The sequence below is a fragment of the Strongylocentrotus purpuratus genome, unplaced genomic scaffold (assembly GCF_000002235.5).
Source record: "Strongylocentrotus purpuratus isolate Spur 01 unplaced genomic scaffold, Spur_5.0 spur5_scaffold_7, whole genome shotgun sequence".
Classification (NCBI taxonomy): Eukaryota; Metazoa; Echinodermata; class Echinoidea; order Camarodonta; family Strongylocentrotidae; genus Strongylocentrotus; species Strongylocentrotus purpuratus.
Genome location: NW_022145613.1, coordinates 9,597,689 through 9,613,111, shown reverse-complemented (window position 1 = coordinate 9,613,111; position 15,423 = coordinate 9,597,689). Strand labels below are relative to the sequence as shown.

Below are 15,423 nucleotides of genomic sequence, written 5' to 3'. Positions count from 1 at the left end.
CTAGACTTAACAAAAAGAGAATAACTGTATGTCTGTATCGACCAAATGATTCGCATAGATCTTTTTTTTTTTAAATCGAAATGAGCAGGATTCCCAGACTTTTCGTGTTTATTTAGAATTTATCCAAGCCTGTACCATTTCATTTTCTCTTTCAGTAAAATTGATATGCAAATACGTTTGTAATATTAATCCCTATCCATCGTAGACAAAGTTATTTGTGTGACGAGATATCACCACACTAAGTATAATATTAGTATAGAAGGTTTCGATCAGAGGCTGTTCTATCTTCCTGTTGAGTCAATAATCTCTAAGGAATCAATAGAAGAAATGGTTCCATCACTAGTCATAATTCAACCATTCACGCTCTCTTATGAAACATTCCAGTATCTCCATTAAGCATGTATATTATCATACCTATTTCCCATGACATACAAAGTGGTAGGTAGCAGCATCGCAACCTTTCGAGTTAAAACTCGTCCAAGCCTGTACCATTTCCTTCTCTCTTTCAGATGGTCATTTAGTGCGACTGTTTGACGGACCAGCCTCCTTAGAGAAGGGGTCGTATCATCTCATCTGTGTTGCCAAGGATACCACCATGAAACAGCTGACAGTAAGATCATCTCCTTCTGTATACATTATTCTCAAATTGGCAACCCCTTGGTGTATTATTATCCCTCTTGGGTCACCAGATTAATAGTCAATTGTCATAAATGAACTTTTGAAAGTCAAATTTTAATTTGATATGTTTTGTTTCATAGCTCAACTGGACAAAAAAATGTCTCTACGGGATCTGTGTCATGAAATGATGCCTAGTTTTTCTAGATGATGATTAAATTTGAAGTTTGATGCTTGTAAATGATTATAATATAAATTAACAGGGATTCTGGCTCTTTGGCGACACTGATATCTTTTTAAGAGCAAGTTTGTATTAACTATGTTTTGTACACCTACTGTATATGTACATTTACATAAGAGTGTATAAAACGACGCTTGTACTTGTAATGAGTTCAGCATTTTATGAATGTCATGTTGTAGATCACTTTGTCAATTTGTATGTTAATGAAGAACAGGATTTCTTCTCCATGTACCAGGATACACCATGAGTTGTGGTCATTTCCAGAAGTCTTTTATATCACACCACATTTATTTTTTATTTTTTTTTAATCTTCAGGAAACGGCAATGAGGTCATTCTACATTGCTGACAATGCTGCTCAATATTACCTCACAGAAGTAGCAGAATCAGGTAAACATGGTAAATAGCACACACACTTATTATTTTTTCTTCATCTCCTTAGTCTGCACCCCCCCCCCCCACCCCTGGCCCCACCTCCTCATACTTTGTTATCCCCCACCCCTCATGTGCTTTCTGCCCCACCCCTCATACCCCTACCCCACCCCCTCTTGATTCCGTTGAAGTATACCTTGTATATTTATTAAGCCCCTCAAGGTAGAGTCTATTATTTGGCTAACTTGATCAGCTTTAATTCATTAAATTGGCAACACTGGTATTGTTCTTCCAAAAATATCAATTAATCTCAGGGGAAATGCATGGTTAGAAGCTTTATTTCAAAGTTTAGGAATTGCCGGATTGTGTTGTGAAACACTTTCATTATGTTTTCACATTTGATGATTTTGATACCTTTCTTCCTCCTTTTGTGCCAAACACTATACTGTAATGTTACAGATACATGTATGAGTTGTGGTGAACTATTACATCTCCCTGCTCTTGCACCTGGTCTAATATTAGAATAGTGATATCGGTCACAAGTGTTTAAAGATAAAGACCAGTTATGGTCATGCGATTGCATTGTGAAAGAAACGTTGTGGAATCAATCAGAAAAGGTTGATCATCTAGCATCTAGCATCTGCAAGGTTCTGGAATCATCAAAATGATAAGAAATTTGGCCCATTCTTCGTAAAGTTACAAGCACTATACACAGAAAGATGTATATGGGACTACCCTATATCTCTCACAGACCATGAGAGAAACAAATTTACCAAATATATGAATTAGTAGGCGGTTTCCCGGCAAATTTTGTATCATCATGTATTAGTCAAAACATATTCTTTCACATGATTGGTAATGAGAGCTTCCATTTCATTTTTTTGAAATTGGGGCGTTTCCAATACTGGTCTTTACCTTTAAGTCACAAACCACAAACTGTTGCCTTATGTTCTAGTTTGGATCAAAGTTATATTTCAAAGTTCAAGAATTTCTGAATTGTGTGGTGAAACAGTTTCATTATGTTTCCACATTTGATGATTGTAATACCCTTTTTCCTCCCTTTGTGCCAAACATTATGTTGTAATGTTACAGATATGAGTTGTGGTGATCTTTTCCCTCTTCCTGCTCTTGCTTCTGGTCTAATATTAGAATAGTGATATCGGTCACAAGTGTTTAAAGATAAAGACCAGTTATGGTCATGCGATTGCATTGTGAAAGAAACGTTGTGGAATCAATCAGAAAAGGTTGATCATCTAGCATCTAGCATCTGCAAGGTTCTGGAATCATCAAAATGATAAGAAATTTGGCCCATTCTTCGTAAAGTTACAAGCACTATACACAGAAAGATGTATATGGGACTACCCTATATCTCTCACAGACCATGAGAGAAACAAATTTACCAAATATATGAATTAGTAGGCGGTTTCCCGGCAAATTTTGTATCATCATGTATTAGTCAAAACATATTCTTTCACATGATTGGTAATGAGAGCTTCCATTTCATTTTTTTGAAATTGGGGCGTTTCCAATACTGGTCTTTACCTTTAAGTCACAAACCACAAACTGTTGCCTTATGTTCTAGTTTGGATCAAAGTTATATTTCAAAGTTCAAGAATTTCTGAATTGTGTGGTGAAACAGTTTCATTATGTTTCCACATTTGATGATTGTAATACCCTTTTTCCTCCCTTTGTGCCAAACATTATGTTGTAATGTTACAGATATGAGTTGTGGTGATCTTTTCCCTCTTCCTGCTCTTGCTTCTGGTCTAATATTAGAATAGTGATATCGGTCAAAAGTGTTATAGTCAAACCACAAACTGTTGCCTTTTGTTTTAGTTTGGATTCAAGAGCATGTTTCCAAATGGAGATAGAAAAGTGGATTGTCATTTGACAACCTGATGTATTAGTTATGAATCAAGTATTGACCTTGAATAAAAGAAGATTCCTGGAATATTAATTTCCTTAAACAAGCTTCCTTTTCTCACAATACATGTAGCTGTTAGGTGAACATATTCTCATTATGCCTTTCATGATATCCTTTTCACATAATGCACAAAGCACGCTTCCATTATATATGTTCTAGCTGTTCTAACAAAATCAGACTAGTATGTAATATTGTGGAGCCAGTCAGACCAGTATGGTTACACAGGCATTGATTGTTGTGTTATAGTAAGTACCTGTTAAGTCGTTTAAGTCGTTTGCTATAAACCCACCCTGTTCTGTCTATATCCACTGAAAAAAAGCTCATCAAAATTACCACCATTCTCTTTTCTAACAAACTTTCGTTCTTCATTTATAGAATTAGCAAGAAGTTTATCACTATTCTGACAGAAAGAAAAAAAAAATCTTAAAGCCTATCTGCACTAGTTTGGCCAGGAGGGATTAGTCCTCCCTGTATGGTCACTGACAGGTGATTATCTCATCAAATCAGCTCTAAATTAACGTAAGAAAAAAGGGACCATGGGGGACCAATGGTCACCGAATAGGCATTGTTTGCTATATAGAGGGTGCAAGTAGCTATAAGTAGTGCAGTGGGGCTTTAATTATATATTTGTTGATTATGTGACTTTGTATAGGTTCCCAGACTGTGGAGAGAAGACCCAAAGACAGTGAGACTGTTCATCAACTGTGTAAACACCACCCTACGAAGATTCCATCATTCATTCTCAAATACCAGGTAAGAAACAAAGAATTTTCAGTTATAAATAATCTCAAGATTTTGTTGAATAAAATTTGTATATCATTTGTAGCCTTGAATATTGAGTTTAAACGTACATATACATGAATATAGGAAATTTCATTTTCTGTCATTATCAGACTTCAAAGATTAGTCTATCACGTGAATAGAATTGGATTGAACTGAATCAAATTAATAATAATGATTGTTGAAGGTTTGTTGGTTTGGTTGTTATACCTGACTGCTAAGGAAGCATTTGTTTGCTTTTAAGCAAGCAGCCAGGGGACCGACAGTTCAAAGTCCTTACCAATGGGCACTAGTGCATTGAATTGGTTTCGAACCTGGGACCTCCCAGTTACGAGACCACTGCTCTACCACTGAGCCATTGCTCCTCACACATAATACATGTAATTTACCCAGGGGAGCCTCATCCCATTGAAGTGAACTCCTGTAGATCTCATCAAAATTGCTAATTTTCCATCATTCTTTCTCTTGTTCCTTTCCAGGGAGGTGATGCAAAGAAGGGGATCATCAAAGTGTATCCTGGCAACTTAGATGCTCCGTAAGTAAACAATACGCCAACAAATAGATTTTCACATGCTTGAACATATTAGCATAACCCAATGCATAATTCTGTTTGCATGACAGTATAGCATTGGATATTTCAAAATGATACTGAAAAGGAATTTAATTGTAGGTAGTATGTTTACTCTAAATATTGCACTTTTATTTTGTCTGCATTGTGTGCAATTTTTTGTTTTATACATTTGTCTTTTAAATTTGGTTCTTTAAGGTTGAAACTCTATATCATATAATTATCCTGGGCAATGAAACAGTAGTGTAATGCAGACAACCATATTTGAACAGTAAAATGTTTTAAATGTTTAAATGTTTTTTTACTCATTCTTACAGAGTGCCTGTTGAGTTTACATCCATCTCAATCACCAGCTATATTTCAGTGGAGGAGATCATTGACATGTCCTTGCATAAATTTGGCCTTGAGGTATGCATATTCATATTTCTCTCTTTAAACAAAAATTAATGCAAAATATATATAATTCACATTGTTATTTATGTTCATTTATTTTTCTTATTATTTACATTAACATTTTTTTATTTCATAGAAAATTCAGCCAGTGTAGTTTTTCTCCCCTCATTGATTTGTGTGTGTATGGTAAAGAACTTATTCAGTATGTGACTGAAACTTTGCAGTGAAATGTTTGAGATTGAACTACATGTATATGTTAGTCGATGTATATATGATTACTAGACCAAATGTTCACGTTCTCTTGAAAAGTCACTTATTTTTAACTACTACAATTAATTCTTCCCTTTTTCTTGCTTTGCGTGTTGATGAAGAACCTGTTTAGAACATGAATAAAAGCGCACGGAAAGACCCTTTATTATATGAGAAATACAACTGAATTTATGTAGATTGGACAACTTGTTTAACAACTGATGTTGCTATGCCACTGTGTCACAATTCCTTCAAAAACACCCATTTTAACCAGTGCCTAATCTTCTGTATCCATTATTGATTTGTATGTAGGATGAAGAACCTGTTCAGTACTCTTTAGTTGAGATGATCATGGATCATGAGTTACAAGAGAGAGCCATGGAGCGAGATGAGTGTCCATGGACTCAACTTCTCAAAGCACGCAAGGTGGGTTCAATAACAAGGTTTGATTTTGATAGTCAACATTTTGATAACTATATCATCTAACAAAGTCATGTTCATGTATACTCCTGTGTGATGCATACAAATATGAAATGAATTGTTGGGATGTATAGAAGTACTGAAACATTACAAATACATAAATCATCATCATTTGATCGATTTTATTGATTTTTCAGTTCAATCTAGAATCACAGCTTAATGATGAATAACACACTTGTAGTGAATAAAAGTCAGATGATGCAACAACAAAAATAACTGAGAGAGGAAAATGGACAATGAGAAATAGAATGTATTTTATTTAAAACACATTTATGTACAAGTGTGCAAGATATGTCCAACATAAAAATAGGAATACTCTTTAATACTCTTTTCTTGCTTACTTCTTCAAACGTAAAGTAATCCTGGTTGTTTTTTATTGTTACAGAACTCTCTACGGAGAATGCAGAAGACACGATACTACCTTCACAAGAAGGACAAGTGTGCATGTCATCAAGGAGCTCAGATGTTTGTTGGGAACCTTCCCATCAATCTCTCAGAGCACAAGTATGCACACATCATCAGGAACCTGCTAGAAGAAGGTTAGTATAACACCGATGTTTGGTGTTAGTGTTAAGGGCTACTTTACATTGGATTATGTTATGTTTAGTGTTAGCCTTATGGCTTTTTACCAGTGGTTGAATATGTCTTGTGGTGTAAGTGTTAACATACTCATCATCAGGAACCTGCTAGAAGAAGGTCAGTATAACACTGATGTTTGGTGTTAGTGTTAAGGGCTGCTTACCACTTGATTATGTTATGTCCAGTGTTAGCGTTAGGGCTCTTTACCAGAGGTTGAATATGTCTTGTGGTGTAAGTGTTAACATACTCATCACCAGGAACCTGCTAGAAGAAGGTCAGTATAACACCGATGTTTGGTGTTAGTGCTAAGGGCTGCTTACCACTGGATTATGTTAGTTCAGTGTTAGCCTTATGGCTTTTTACCAGTGGTTGAATATGTCTTGTGGTGTAAGTGTTAACATACTCATCATCAGGAACTTGCTAGAAGAAGGTTAGTATAACACCGATGTTAGGTATCGGTGTTAAGGGCTACTTTACATTGGATTATGTTATGTTCAGTCTTAGCGTTATGGCTTTTTACCAGAGGTTGAAAATGTCTATTGGTGTTAGTGTTAATACACTCATAATCAGGAACATGTTTGAACAAGTCCAGTATAACTCTGATTGATAAAATGTTGGTGTTAGTGTTAAAGGTTATTCACCACCCAATGATTCTGTGTGGGGTTAGTGTTACAAGCCATCTACCAGTACCTGATTTTTGTCTAGTGTTAGTGTTATGGGCTTCTCACCATGAACTGTTATCAATGTTGAGGTTAGAGTTAATAGCTATTTGATACTACAGGCTGTTTTTATATTCAATGTTACTGTTAAGGGCTACCTACCTTTGACTGGTGTTCAAAGTCAAGATTCAAGATTCAGGTTTTGTTGTTCATGTATGATACAGACATTAGAGTTCCATTGCAAATGCAGTAAAGAAAGGGAAAAAACACTGTATCATGAGCTGAGAGACAGCCATGAGTTAACACAGTGTTAAATATATGAATATATACTGTTCTGCCTTTTGGCAGACAGTATATTTACGTTAATATCATTCTGAGCCACATAATTACAAATTCCATTGTGTTTGGTGTTATGCTAGCTGCAACTAATATGTGGTTCTATGCACTAATTAACAGTTTAAAAAAAAAAAAACTGGTTGACTTCATGTGCAATGTTTTAGTTGGTAGCCATTTGGTCACTGATTGATTGATATTAGTTTCAAGAGCCGATTACACAGTCACTCATTTCATTGTATAAGAGCCACTTATCATCAAGTGATTTGTATGTCTTAGTGTTAAGGACCATCTGCCATTTGTGTATTCAGTGTTATTGTTTTGTTTGCATATGTACCTAAGTAATAAATCTATATTATGTACTAGCTATGTTACTCTGCCTGCGGAACTTATACTTTTGATTTGTAAACCTCGGTCCTGGGTTATTTGTGTTCATTCATTATTTTAGTGCTGAATGGTTTTACAATAATGATGAATCAATGAAAACTTGCATTTATTTTGCTCTCTTTCTGTTTGATCTGTTATTATAGCCAATTGCAAGGTCTTCAATGCAGTGAACAATGTATACGAGCAATATGGTGAGTGTTCTTCTACCTCCTCATTTGAATCTTGATATGTTTGCTGAAAAGAAAATATTATAATCGATTCACATATTCATGTGTATTTTGTCTGGGGCAATGTCCATTAGAGAATTGATTGAAGTTTTTTAGTTTTTTGAAAGAGAATTGAGTGACACATGTCATGATTATGCATTCCCAAACATGACTAGTGTTTACTGTATAGATGTTAACCATATTTTAAAGAAACTCATATGAATAAAGAGAATCTATATTTCTAATACATTTAACCCTTTCAGTGTTGTAAACTGCAAATCCAACCCAAGACTCTTGATAATCGATTCGATCTACTTACATGAACCGAAAACATTTTTTTTTTTTTTTTTTTTTTTGTCAGAGCTAAAGAGAAAATGATTCATATTGATATATAGCTTTCTCATTATCATATAAAGTATGAATATTACATGAACAACAGGACTGTGAATAGAATATATATTATTGATTTTGGAACATCCTATCTGTCATTGAACTTTTATTTTATATATATATATATATATATAAAGGATCTACAGTAGTCTGTTTTAAAGACCCTGAAACAGCAATCTAACAATATATCTATCATAACATTTCTTTCCGATCGGTACAGAAGCAGCGTTTTTCAATGCTACCATTTTAAAAGTTTTTGCATGAATTCAGGCTCCATTCTCGGGCTTATTGAGTATCTGATATCACTGCATGAACACCACTTTTATCATTGTATCTATCTTATCATTTATTTCCACTACTACAGGAGCAGCAATAGTCTGTTTCAAAGACCCTGAAGTAGCGATCAAAGCCTTCTATGTTCTCAAGGATCAGTCGTATGACGACAGGCCACTCACTGTTCTCTTCATTCCAGAAATTCATGTAAGATTGGAAAGGGTTCTATGAAGTCTAATGCTCAAATATGAATTCTTGTACAGTAATATTGATGATGATCTGGATTTATATATAGCGGTTAATACGAAATGCCGTCTCAAAGTGCCTTGCATATATTATAATCCTGGTCATCGGGTTCATTCACGCACAATGTGCACCATCTCCTCTCCCTTGGGAGTATTCCAACCATATGGTCACCGTGAGGGCATATTGCTCTGTCTATCACAAAGGCTTTTGTCATCCTACCAGGTCCCCATTTTCTTCCTGGGTATGGAGTGGCAAATGTAGATTAATGCCTTGCCAAAGTAATTTAGTGCCATGTCAGAATCGAAACCCATGATCTTTGCATTTCAAGTCAAGAGTATAAACCACTTGTCTACGACACCTCTACCAGTGATGGCAGTATTTGCTAGCTGATTCCTGAGATCAGTTTGCTTTTAGTATTTGGGTTCCTTATGTTGTATAAACATTCATCTAACTTATAATTCTTGTACTCTGATAATTGTTTAGAGAACTGAAGTTTCTCATTAAAGTACTTCTGATGAAAGCTGTGATAGAAAGTTACATTAATGATACCAATTGTTGCATTACAGCTTCACTACAAGCAAGCTGAAAGAGATATTAGAATTTATAATAATTAAAATAATTTGAAAAAATGTACATTTATTATTGACCTTAAGAGGTTTATTAGATTTTCTGCCCTTTTTAATACCAATATTGTAAAACAAACTAGAGAAAACATTAAGAATTGTGATAGTATCAATTAATGTATTATCATGTATTGAACTTTAAAGTGATGACTTTTAATAAGGCAATGTTTTGAGCACTTCATTCTCTTCTCTGTTGCTTTGCTTTTTTGTTTGTTTTGTGAGAGTGTGTATATACATGTGTATAGACATATTTTTGATATGATGTATTACTATTGGTTTTACTTGTTTTTTTAGTCTGAGGCACTTAGTGAGGATGCCATCCCGTTGCTGGTCTTTGTCAACATAAAGAGTGGCGGTTGCCAAGGAGCCGAGGTGATGGACTGCTTCAAGAAGATGCTCAATCCACTCCAGGTCTTTGATCTGGACCAGGGAGGACCCTTACCTGGGTGAGTCAAAGCTAGACCATGCAAGCTCCTTCGTTTTTTTTTTGGGGGGGGGAGGAGGGGGAGGGGTTCCACCAGTGGAGGATACAGGATTTTGTATGACAGGGACAAACACAAAAAAGGCAAACAACAACAATTAATAGTCCTGAATTCAACAGACTTGGGCAGCATCTCATAACATCCAAAGTTCACTATGTGATTCACATTGACTGCCCCACCCCTTTCTCCAATTCTAAAAGTTTTGGGGTATATAGTAAGGCCCCATCCCATTTTCTGTCTAATGATCCCCAGTTTGAAAGTAAGTATATAGGCCTACTCACTGGATTTTTCGGGAGCAATTGATGGAGAAATTTCACTTGTCCTGTTACACCCTTCAAGCCATTCTTTGACTAATTCTTCTCTGTTTCTATATTCTAGCCGATGTATGTACAGTTACTTAAAGGAATACAGGGTACTAAGTAATTCATGTTTTCTACCTGTCTATGTTTCAGCCTACATGTTTACAGTCACTTGAAGGAATACCGGATCCTCATCTGCGGCGGAGATGGAACTGTAGGTTGGGTACTCCAATGTCTAGATGACATCGGCCAGGAATCTGTCTGTAGCTCTCCCGCCATCGCAATACTGCCATTGGGAACAGGTCAGTATCAACATTTTCTGCGCGCTTCAGGAAAATATAACTCACTTCAGCAGTCCAAGGAATGTTGTATTACACCCCCTGCCAGTCAATATCTGTGTAATATTTCTGTACTTGATTATATTCTATACTAAAAATAAAAAAATATAATGAAAAGCTAAGAAAGTAATGAGAAAAGATATCATGTATCATTGTTAACAATTTATATGGTGCATGAACTAATAAATGGGAAACTGTAAAATGTGTGTATTTCTGGAAATTGACACCTACTGGTTGTGCACTTGCAATGCATAGGCACACCAAAAGAATCATTGTCCCTTCAAATCCTGATTTTTGTCTGGAATTACCATTTGTCTAACATGTGTTGTGTTTTCTTTGGAATCGATGATATCATTTTTTGTAATTTTGTTCGTTTTCAGGTAACGATCTAGCGAGAGTTCTGAAGTGGGGCGGTGGTTACCAGCAAGGAGAAGACCTGTTTGCTATGCTCAACTGTGTGTTAGAAGCAGAAGAGGTCAAACTAGACAGGTCAGTATAAAAGAATTAACTTACATGTACTAATCATGGGGGGTGTTTCACAAAGATCCTAAGTTGAACTTATCTCTAAGTTGGACTTAACAATTATGGAGAGCCATTTGAAGCCTTATAATGAAATATATTTAATAGCAAAAATTCAAGTATTTTAGACTTTTCATAAATTCCACATCAGGAACATGAAATCTCCCATGATAATAGAAAATATGTATGATTTGAATTAACATTTTATGCTTTTCATAATAACTGTTACAAAATATTTTCATAGATGCTAATGGCTTTCCATAATTGTTAAGTCCAACTTAGAGATAAGTTTAACGATAGGGTCTTTGTGAAACACCCCCCTGGTCACTAGCATTTCCAGAAAATCAGCATTCTTTATGAGTGAAGTATCAATGATATTTTTCATGGTGGAGAAACTTAACCTACAAATCAGGAGTTGTTTGGCCCCTAAAAGATGCATATCTCATTGCCATATGAAACATACAAAAAGTACAAGTACCCTTCCTTTTTGTTATTTTATCTGTAAATGCTTATGAAATGCAGTTACATGTGATATAAATCATAGTGATATAGAAATCATTGATGCCTTTCTTCTTTCTCATTTTTTGACAAAATAATATTTTTCATATATTCAAAAAAGGTATCATAACAAGAGGATGAATATGAACAAATTTGAATACTCATTTTTGGTTGGCGCAATGTCTTTTTTCTCAGTAATGAATGGGACCATTTTTTTTTGGCTTCATTTTGTTATTTACCATTCAGAAATTTAATAATGTTTTTTCTTATTTCCTATGTGTAGATGGACGGTGATCTTCGAGCCGAGCGAACAAGGTCCAGGAGGGAAGTACATCGACGCAGACAACAAATCCAACTCATCCAACAGCAGCTCTAGCAATGATGAAATGCCCAACATGTTTGTGATGAATAACTACTTCAGTTTGGGCATTGACGCCGACTTGTGCCTAGGATTCCATATGGCAAGGGAAGAAAAGCCAGAGAAATTCAATAGCAGGTCAGTGGGTGGGATGGTGTTGGTGGTGGTGATGGTGGTTGTGGTGGTGATTGTTGTGATGGTGGTGGTAGTGGTGTTGGAGGTGGTAGTGGTGGTAGTAGTGGTGGTGATGGTATTGGTGATGGTGGTGGTAGTGGTGATTGATTATTGTGGTGGTGGTGGAGGTGATGGTGGTGGTTGTGGTGGTGGTGGTGGAGGTGATGATGGCGGTTGTGGTGGTAGTGGCGATTGTTGTGGTGGTGGTGGTGGAGGTGATGGTGGTGGTTGTGGTGGTAGTGGCGATTGTTGTGGTGGTGGTGGAGGTGATGATGGCGGTACTAGTGGTGGAGGAGGGTGTGGTGGTGACAGTAGTGTTGAAGTAAGGGATGGTGGATGTGGTAGTGTTGATGTAAGTGATGGTGGAGGTGGTGGTGATGGTGGTGGTGATAGTTAAGTCTGTGGTTAGTGTTTGTTTAATTTCTTACTTTTTTAAAGACATGATACATACATAAAAAGGAGAAATATAACCTAGCACAATAGGTAGTGTGCAGACTGAAAATGTTTTATATATGTAAAAATAAAAGAAAAATAAACTGTGTTTATCTGAAAATATACAACCTCTGGCCATGAAACTGTATGTGATTATAATATACCAGCCTGAGAACATTTCTTTGTTGCATCCTTGCTCCTAGATTGCACAACAAGAGTGTGTACTTCAGACTTGGTATGCAGAAGCTAGGTAGGAGAACCTCATGCAAGGAACTCAACAAAGAGATCAGGATTGAGGTTGATGGTAAAGCTGTCAACTTACCAACGCTTGAGGGCATTCTCATCTTGAATATATCAAGGTAGGTCAAGAAATTTATTCTTGTTTTGCAAACCGACATCATTGTTGTATGAGCAGATAAGCACATTGCACATGCATGTCTGTCGTTTTGTCAAACCGTTAAGAAATCCTTGCCAAGCACATCTTGGATGAGAAAGATGTATCTCCACACATCTTCACACTAAAGATGAGTTCACACTGTATCTCCACACATCTTCGCACTAAAGATGAGTTCACACTTTATCTCCACACATGTTCACACTGTAATGATGAGTTCACACTGTATCTCCACACATCTTCACACTAAAGATGAGTTCGCACTGTATCTCCACACATCTTCACACTAAAGATGAGTTCACACTGTATCTCCACTCATCTTCACACTAAAGATGAGTTCACACTGTATCTCCACACATCTTCACTCTGTATATGAGTTCACACTTTTGAAATTGTATGTGTATATAATTATTTAACACCGGAAAATTTGACACGGATTTGCAATCAGTCAATACACACTTTCTGATCCATAGTAATTGAACATCTATTTCTACACCTAGTACATTTGACGCTGATTTGAGATTTTCAAACACTATTAAACAGTTTTGCACTCTTCTTGTGATTATCATTGTGCTATACCCGTACATCTTGTATGTAGTCTATTTGTAAAATATATTGTTCTAGCTGATAAAATGAATTTGTATTTGCTCATTTGTATATTTCATATGGAATATATATTGTTCTTGCTAATGATATGTCTTTGTACTTGTCATTTTTATCATATATAAAACATACTCATCTTGCTGACAGGAATTTGTACTTGCTTATTCATTTAAAAACATGTTACTTTTTCGATGTGCATACTCACTGAGATTAACAAGAGACTTCACTCACCATTCCTTCCAGCTGGGGATCAGGTGCAGATGCCTGGGGAATAGACGGACAGGACAACTCATTCTCCAAGTGTCGCCATGACGACGGGATGCTGGAGCTGGTAGGAATGACGGGTGTGGTCCATATGGGTCAGATCCAGAGTGGACTCCGGTCAGGTGTTCGCCTCGCCCAAGGAGCTTCGGTAAGAATAGGATCTTGAGGAACTGCAAGGACAGTCAAACCCAGGGGGTGTTTCACAAAGACTAAGATCGACTTTAAGTTGGACTTAACTATGGCAGCCATTCATGCCACTGGTTGCTCTCATCATTGGTATCTCAACTATATTCTTTCAAAAATATTTTTTCCTTCAATAATGAATTATCAACAAATTCTGTAGATTTGTGACCATGATTTTTACGTCCCTTGTGAGACCAATGCCACTACACGGTGAGAGCAAACAATGGCATGAATGGCCTGCCATAGTTAAGTCCAACTTAAAGTCGATCTTAGTCTTTGTGAAACACCCCCCTGTATAGAAAGAGCACTCAAGGGTAACAAAGAGGGTAGTCATTTTTTTAAACAGGCATGACACATGCTATGGCAAATATTGCTCTACGGTCAGTTTTAACACCAACTAATTCCAAACTTTAAGTCTGTGGACTTATTTTGGTACCAAAGCCTAACTGTAAGTCCAACTTGAAACCCGATTGCAACCCTAACCCTCCCCTTAACCTTTCCCCTAACCCTTCCCCTAACTCTTCCCCTAACCCTACCCCTAACCCTTCCCTTAACTCTAACCCTTACCCTTCCCCTATCCCTATATCTTTGAAGTAAATTCCAAAGCAAGTTTCGCTGGAGCTAGTATTGGATCATCATAATTGGATCTTTAGGAGCTAGAAGTGCTTTCAAACCTGAAAGGATCGCTCAAAGGAGACTGAAAGGTGATCACTTTTCAAGGGAACACCAATGGATTTTTATAGACAGGTGACTGAAATAGGTCTTACTACATTACGAGTTTCACAGCGAAAATCATATTCTTTTCACTTGCATTGATTGACCATTCTTTACACTTTTCTTGATTGTTTGTCCATCAGATCCGGATCACAATGAACACTGACATGCCGGTACAGGTAGATGGAGAACCCTGGATGCAGCTTGCTGGACAAGTAGTGGTCTGTCGGTCAGCCTTGCAGGTAAGAAATGGTCAAGATGGGCCGACAGGGTAGGAGAGGATCAATCTTGGTGGAGAAGGACTGCCTATGATAAACCATGAATGATTCAGTTGATTTCTTGATTTCTCTTCAGGTTTTTTTTTAATATATTTTCTTTTAAAATCATCCAAGAAAGTTAAACTTATACAACCAGTGCATTATTGAAAGGGCATACGATATTGGTATGGTTATGTATCATCAAGAACAATAGTCACAATTTGCAAAGTGTGAAAATATGACAGTCCTGGATGCAAACGAAAGCAAATTCAGAACCAGATGCAGGCATTGGACGCTTACCTGTCTTATCACTTGTGTGGCCCAATGTAATAATTCATTGGTGAACCTGCAAGATTTATGATATGTTATTGTAATATATTATAATCATTGGTTCATTTTGTATGTGTAATATATAATAATCGTTGATTCATTATGTATGTGTAATATATTATAATCATTGGCTCATTATCACCGAAAAGCCATTAAAATATAACCTTTAATAGCAGAGTTTAGTCCTTTGTAACTTTAGTACTCTAGTACTTTATAGAAAAGCCTTTTTAACCTGAAAATCAGGCTATAAAGTGTATTCTTA

At 36.4% G+C, this 15,423-nt stretch overlaps 1 protein-coding gene across 6 annotated transcripts in view; it reads left to right on the top strand.

Moving 5' to 3' along the window:
* Nucleotides 1–15,423, top strand: part of LOC105445671 (diacylglycerol kinase theta) — a 68,640-nt gene that overhangs the window by 44,306 nt on the left and 8,911 nt on the right. For 5 of the 6 annotated variants that reach the window (XM_030974345.1, XM_030974347.1, XM_030974348.1 and 2 more), the window contains 16 exons: nt 510–610; nt 1,172–1,253; nt 3,803–3,903; nt 4,410–4,465; nt 4,816–4,906; nt 5,453–5,566; nt 6,006–6,159; nt 7,722–7,769; nt 8,539–8,654; nt 9,611–9,762; nt 10,251–10,399; nt 10,816–10,924; nt 11,736–11,948; nt 12,620–12,775; nt 13,657–13,825; nt 14,718–14,816. In XM_030974345.1, coding sequence (XP_030830205.1) covers nt 510–610; nt 1,172–1,253; nt 3,803–3,903; nt 4,410–4,465; nt 4,816–4,906; nt 5,453–5,566; nt 6,006–6,159; nt 7,722–7,769; nt 8,539–8,654; nt 9,611–9,762; nt 10,251–10,399; nt 10,816–10,924; nt 11,736–11,948; nt 12,620–12,775; nt 13,657–13,825; nt 14,718–14,816 — 1,910 coding nt within the window. The remainder of the gene's footprint in view (nt 1–509; nt 611–1,171; nt 1,254–3,802; nt 3,904–4,409; nt 4,466–4,815; nt 4,907–5,452; nt 5,567–6,005; nt 6,160–7,721; nt 7,770–8,538; nt 8,655–9,610; nt 9,763–10,250; nt 10,400–10,815; nt 10,925–11,735; nt 11,949–12,619; nt 12,776–13,656; nt 13,826–14,717; nt 14,817–15,423) is intronic. The other variant, XM_030974346.1, reaches the window with a different exon arrangement.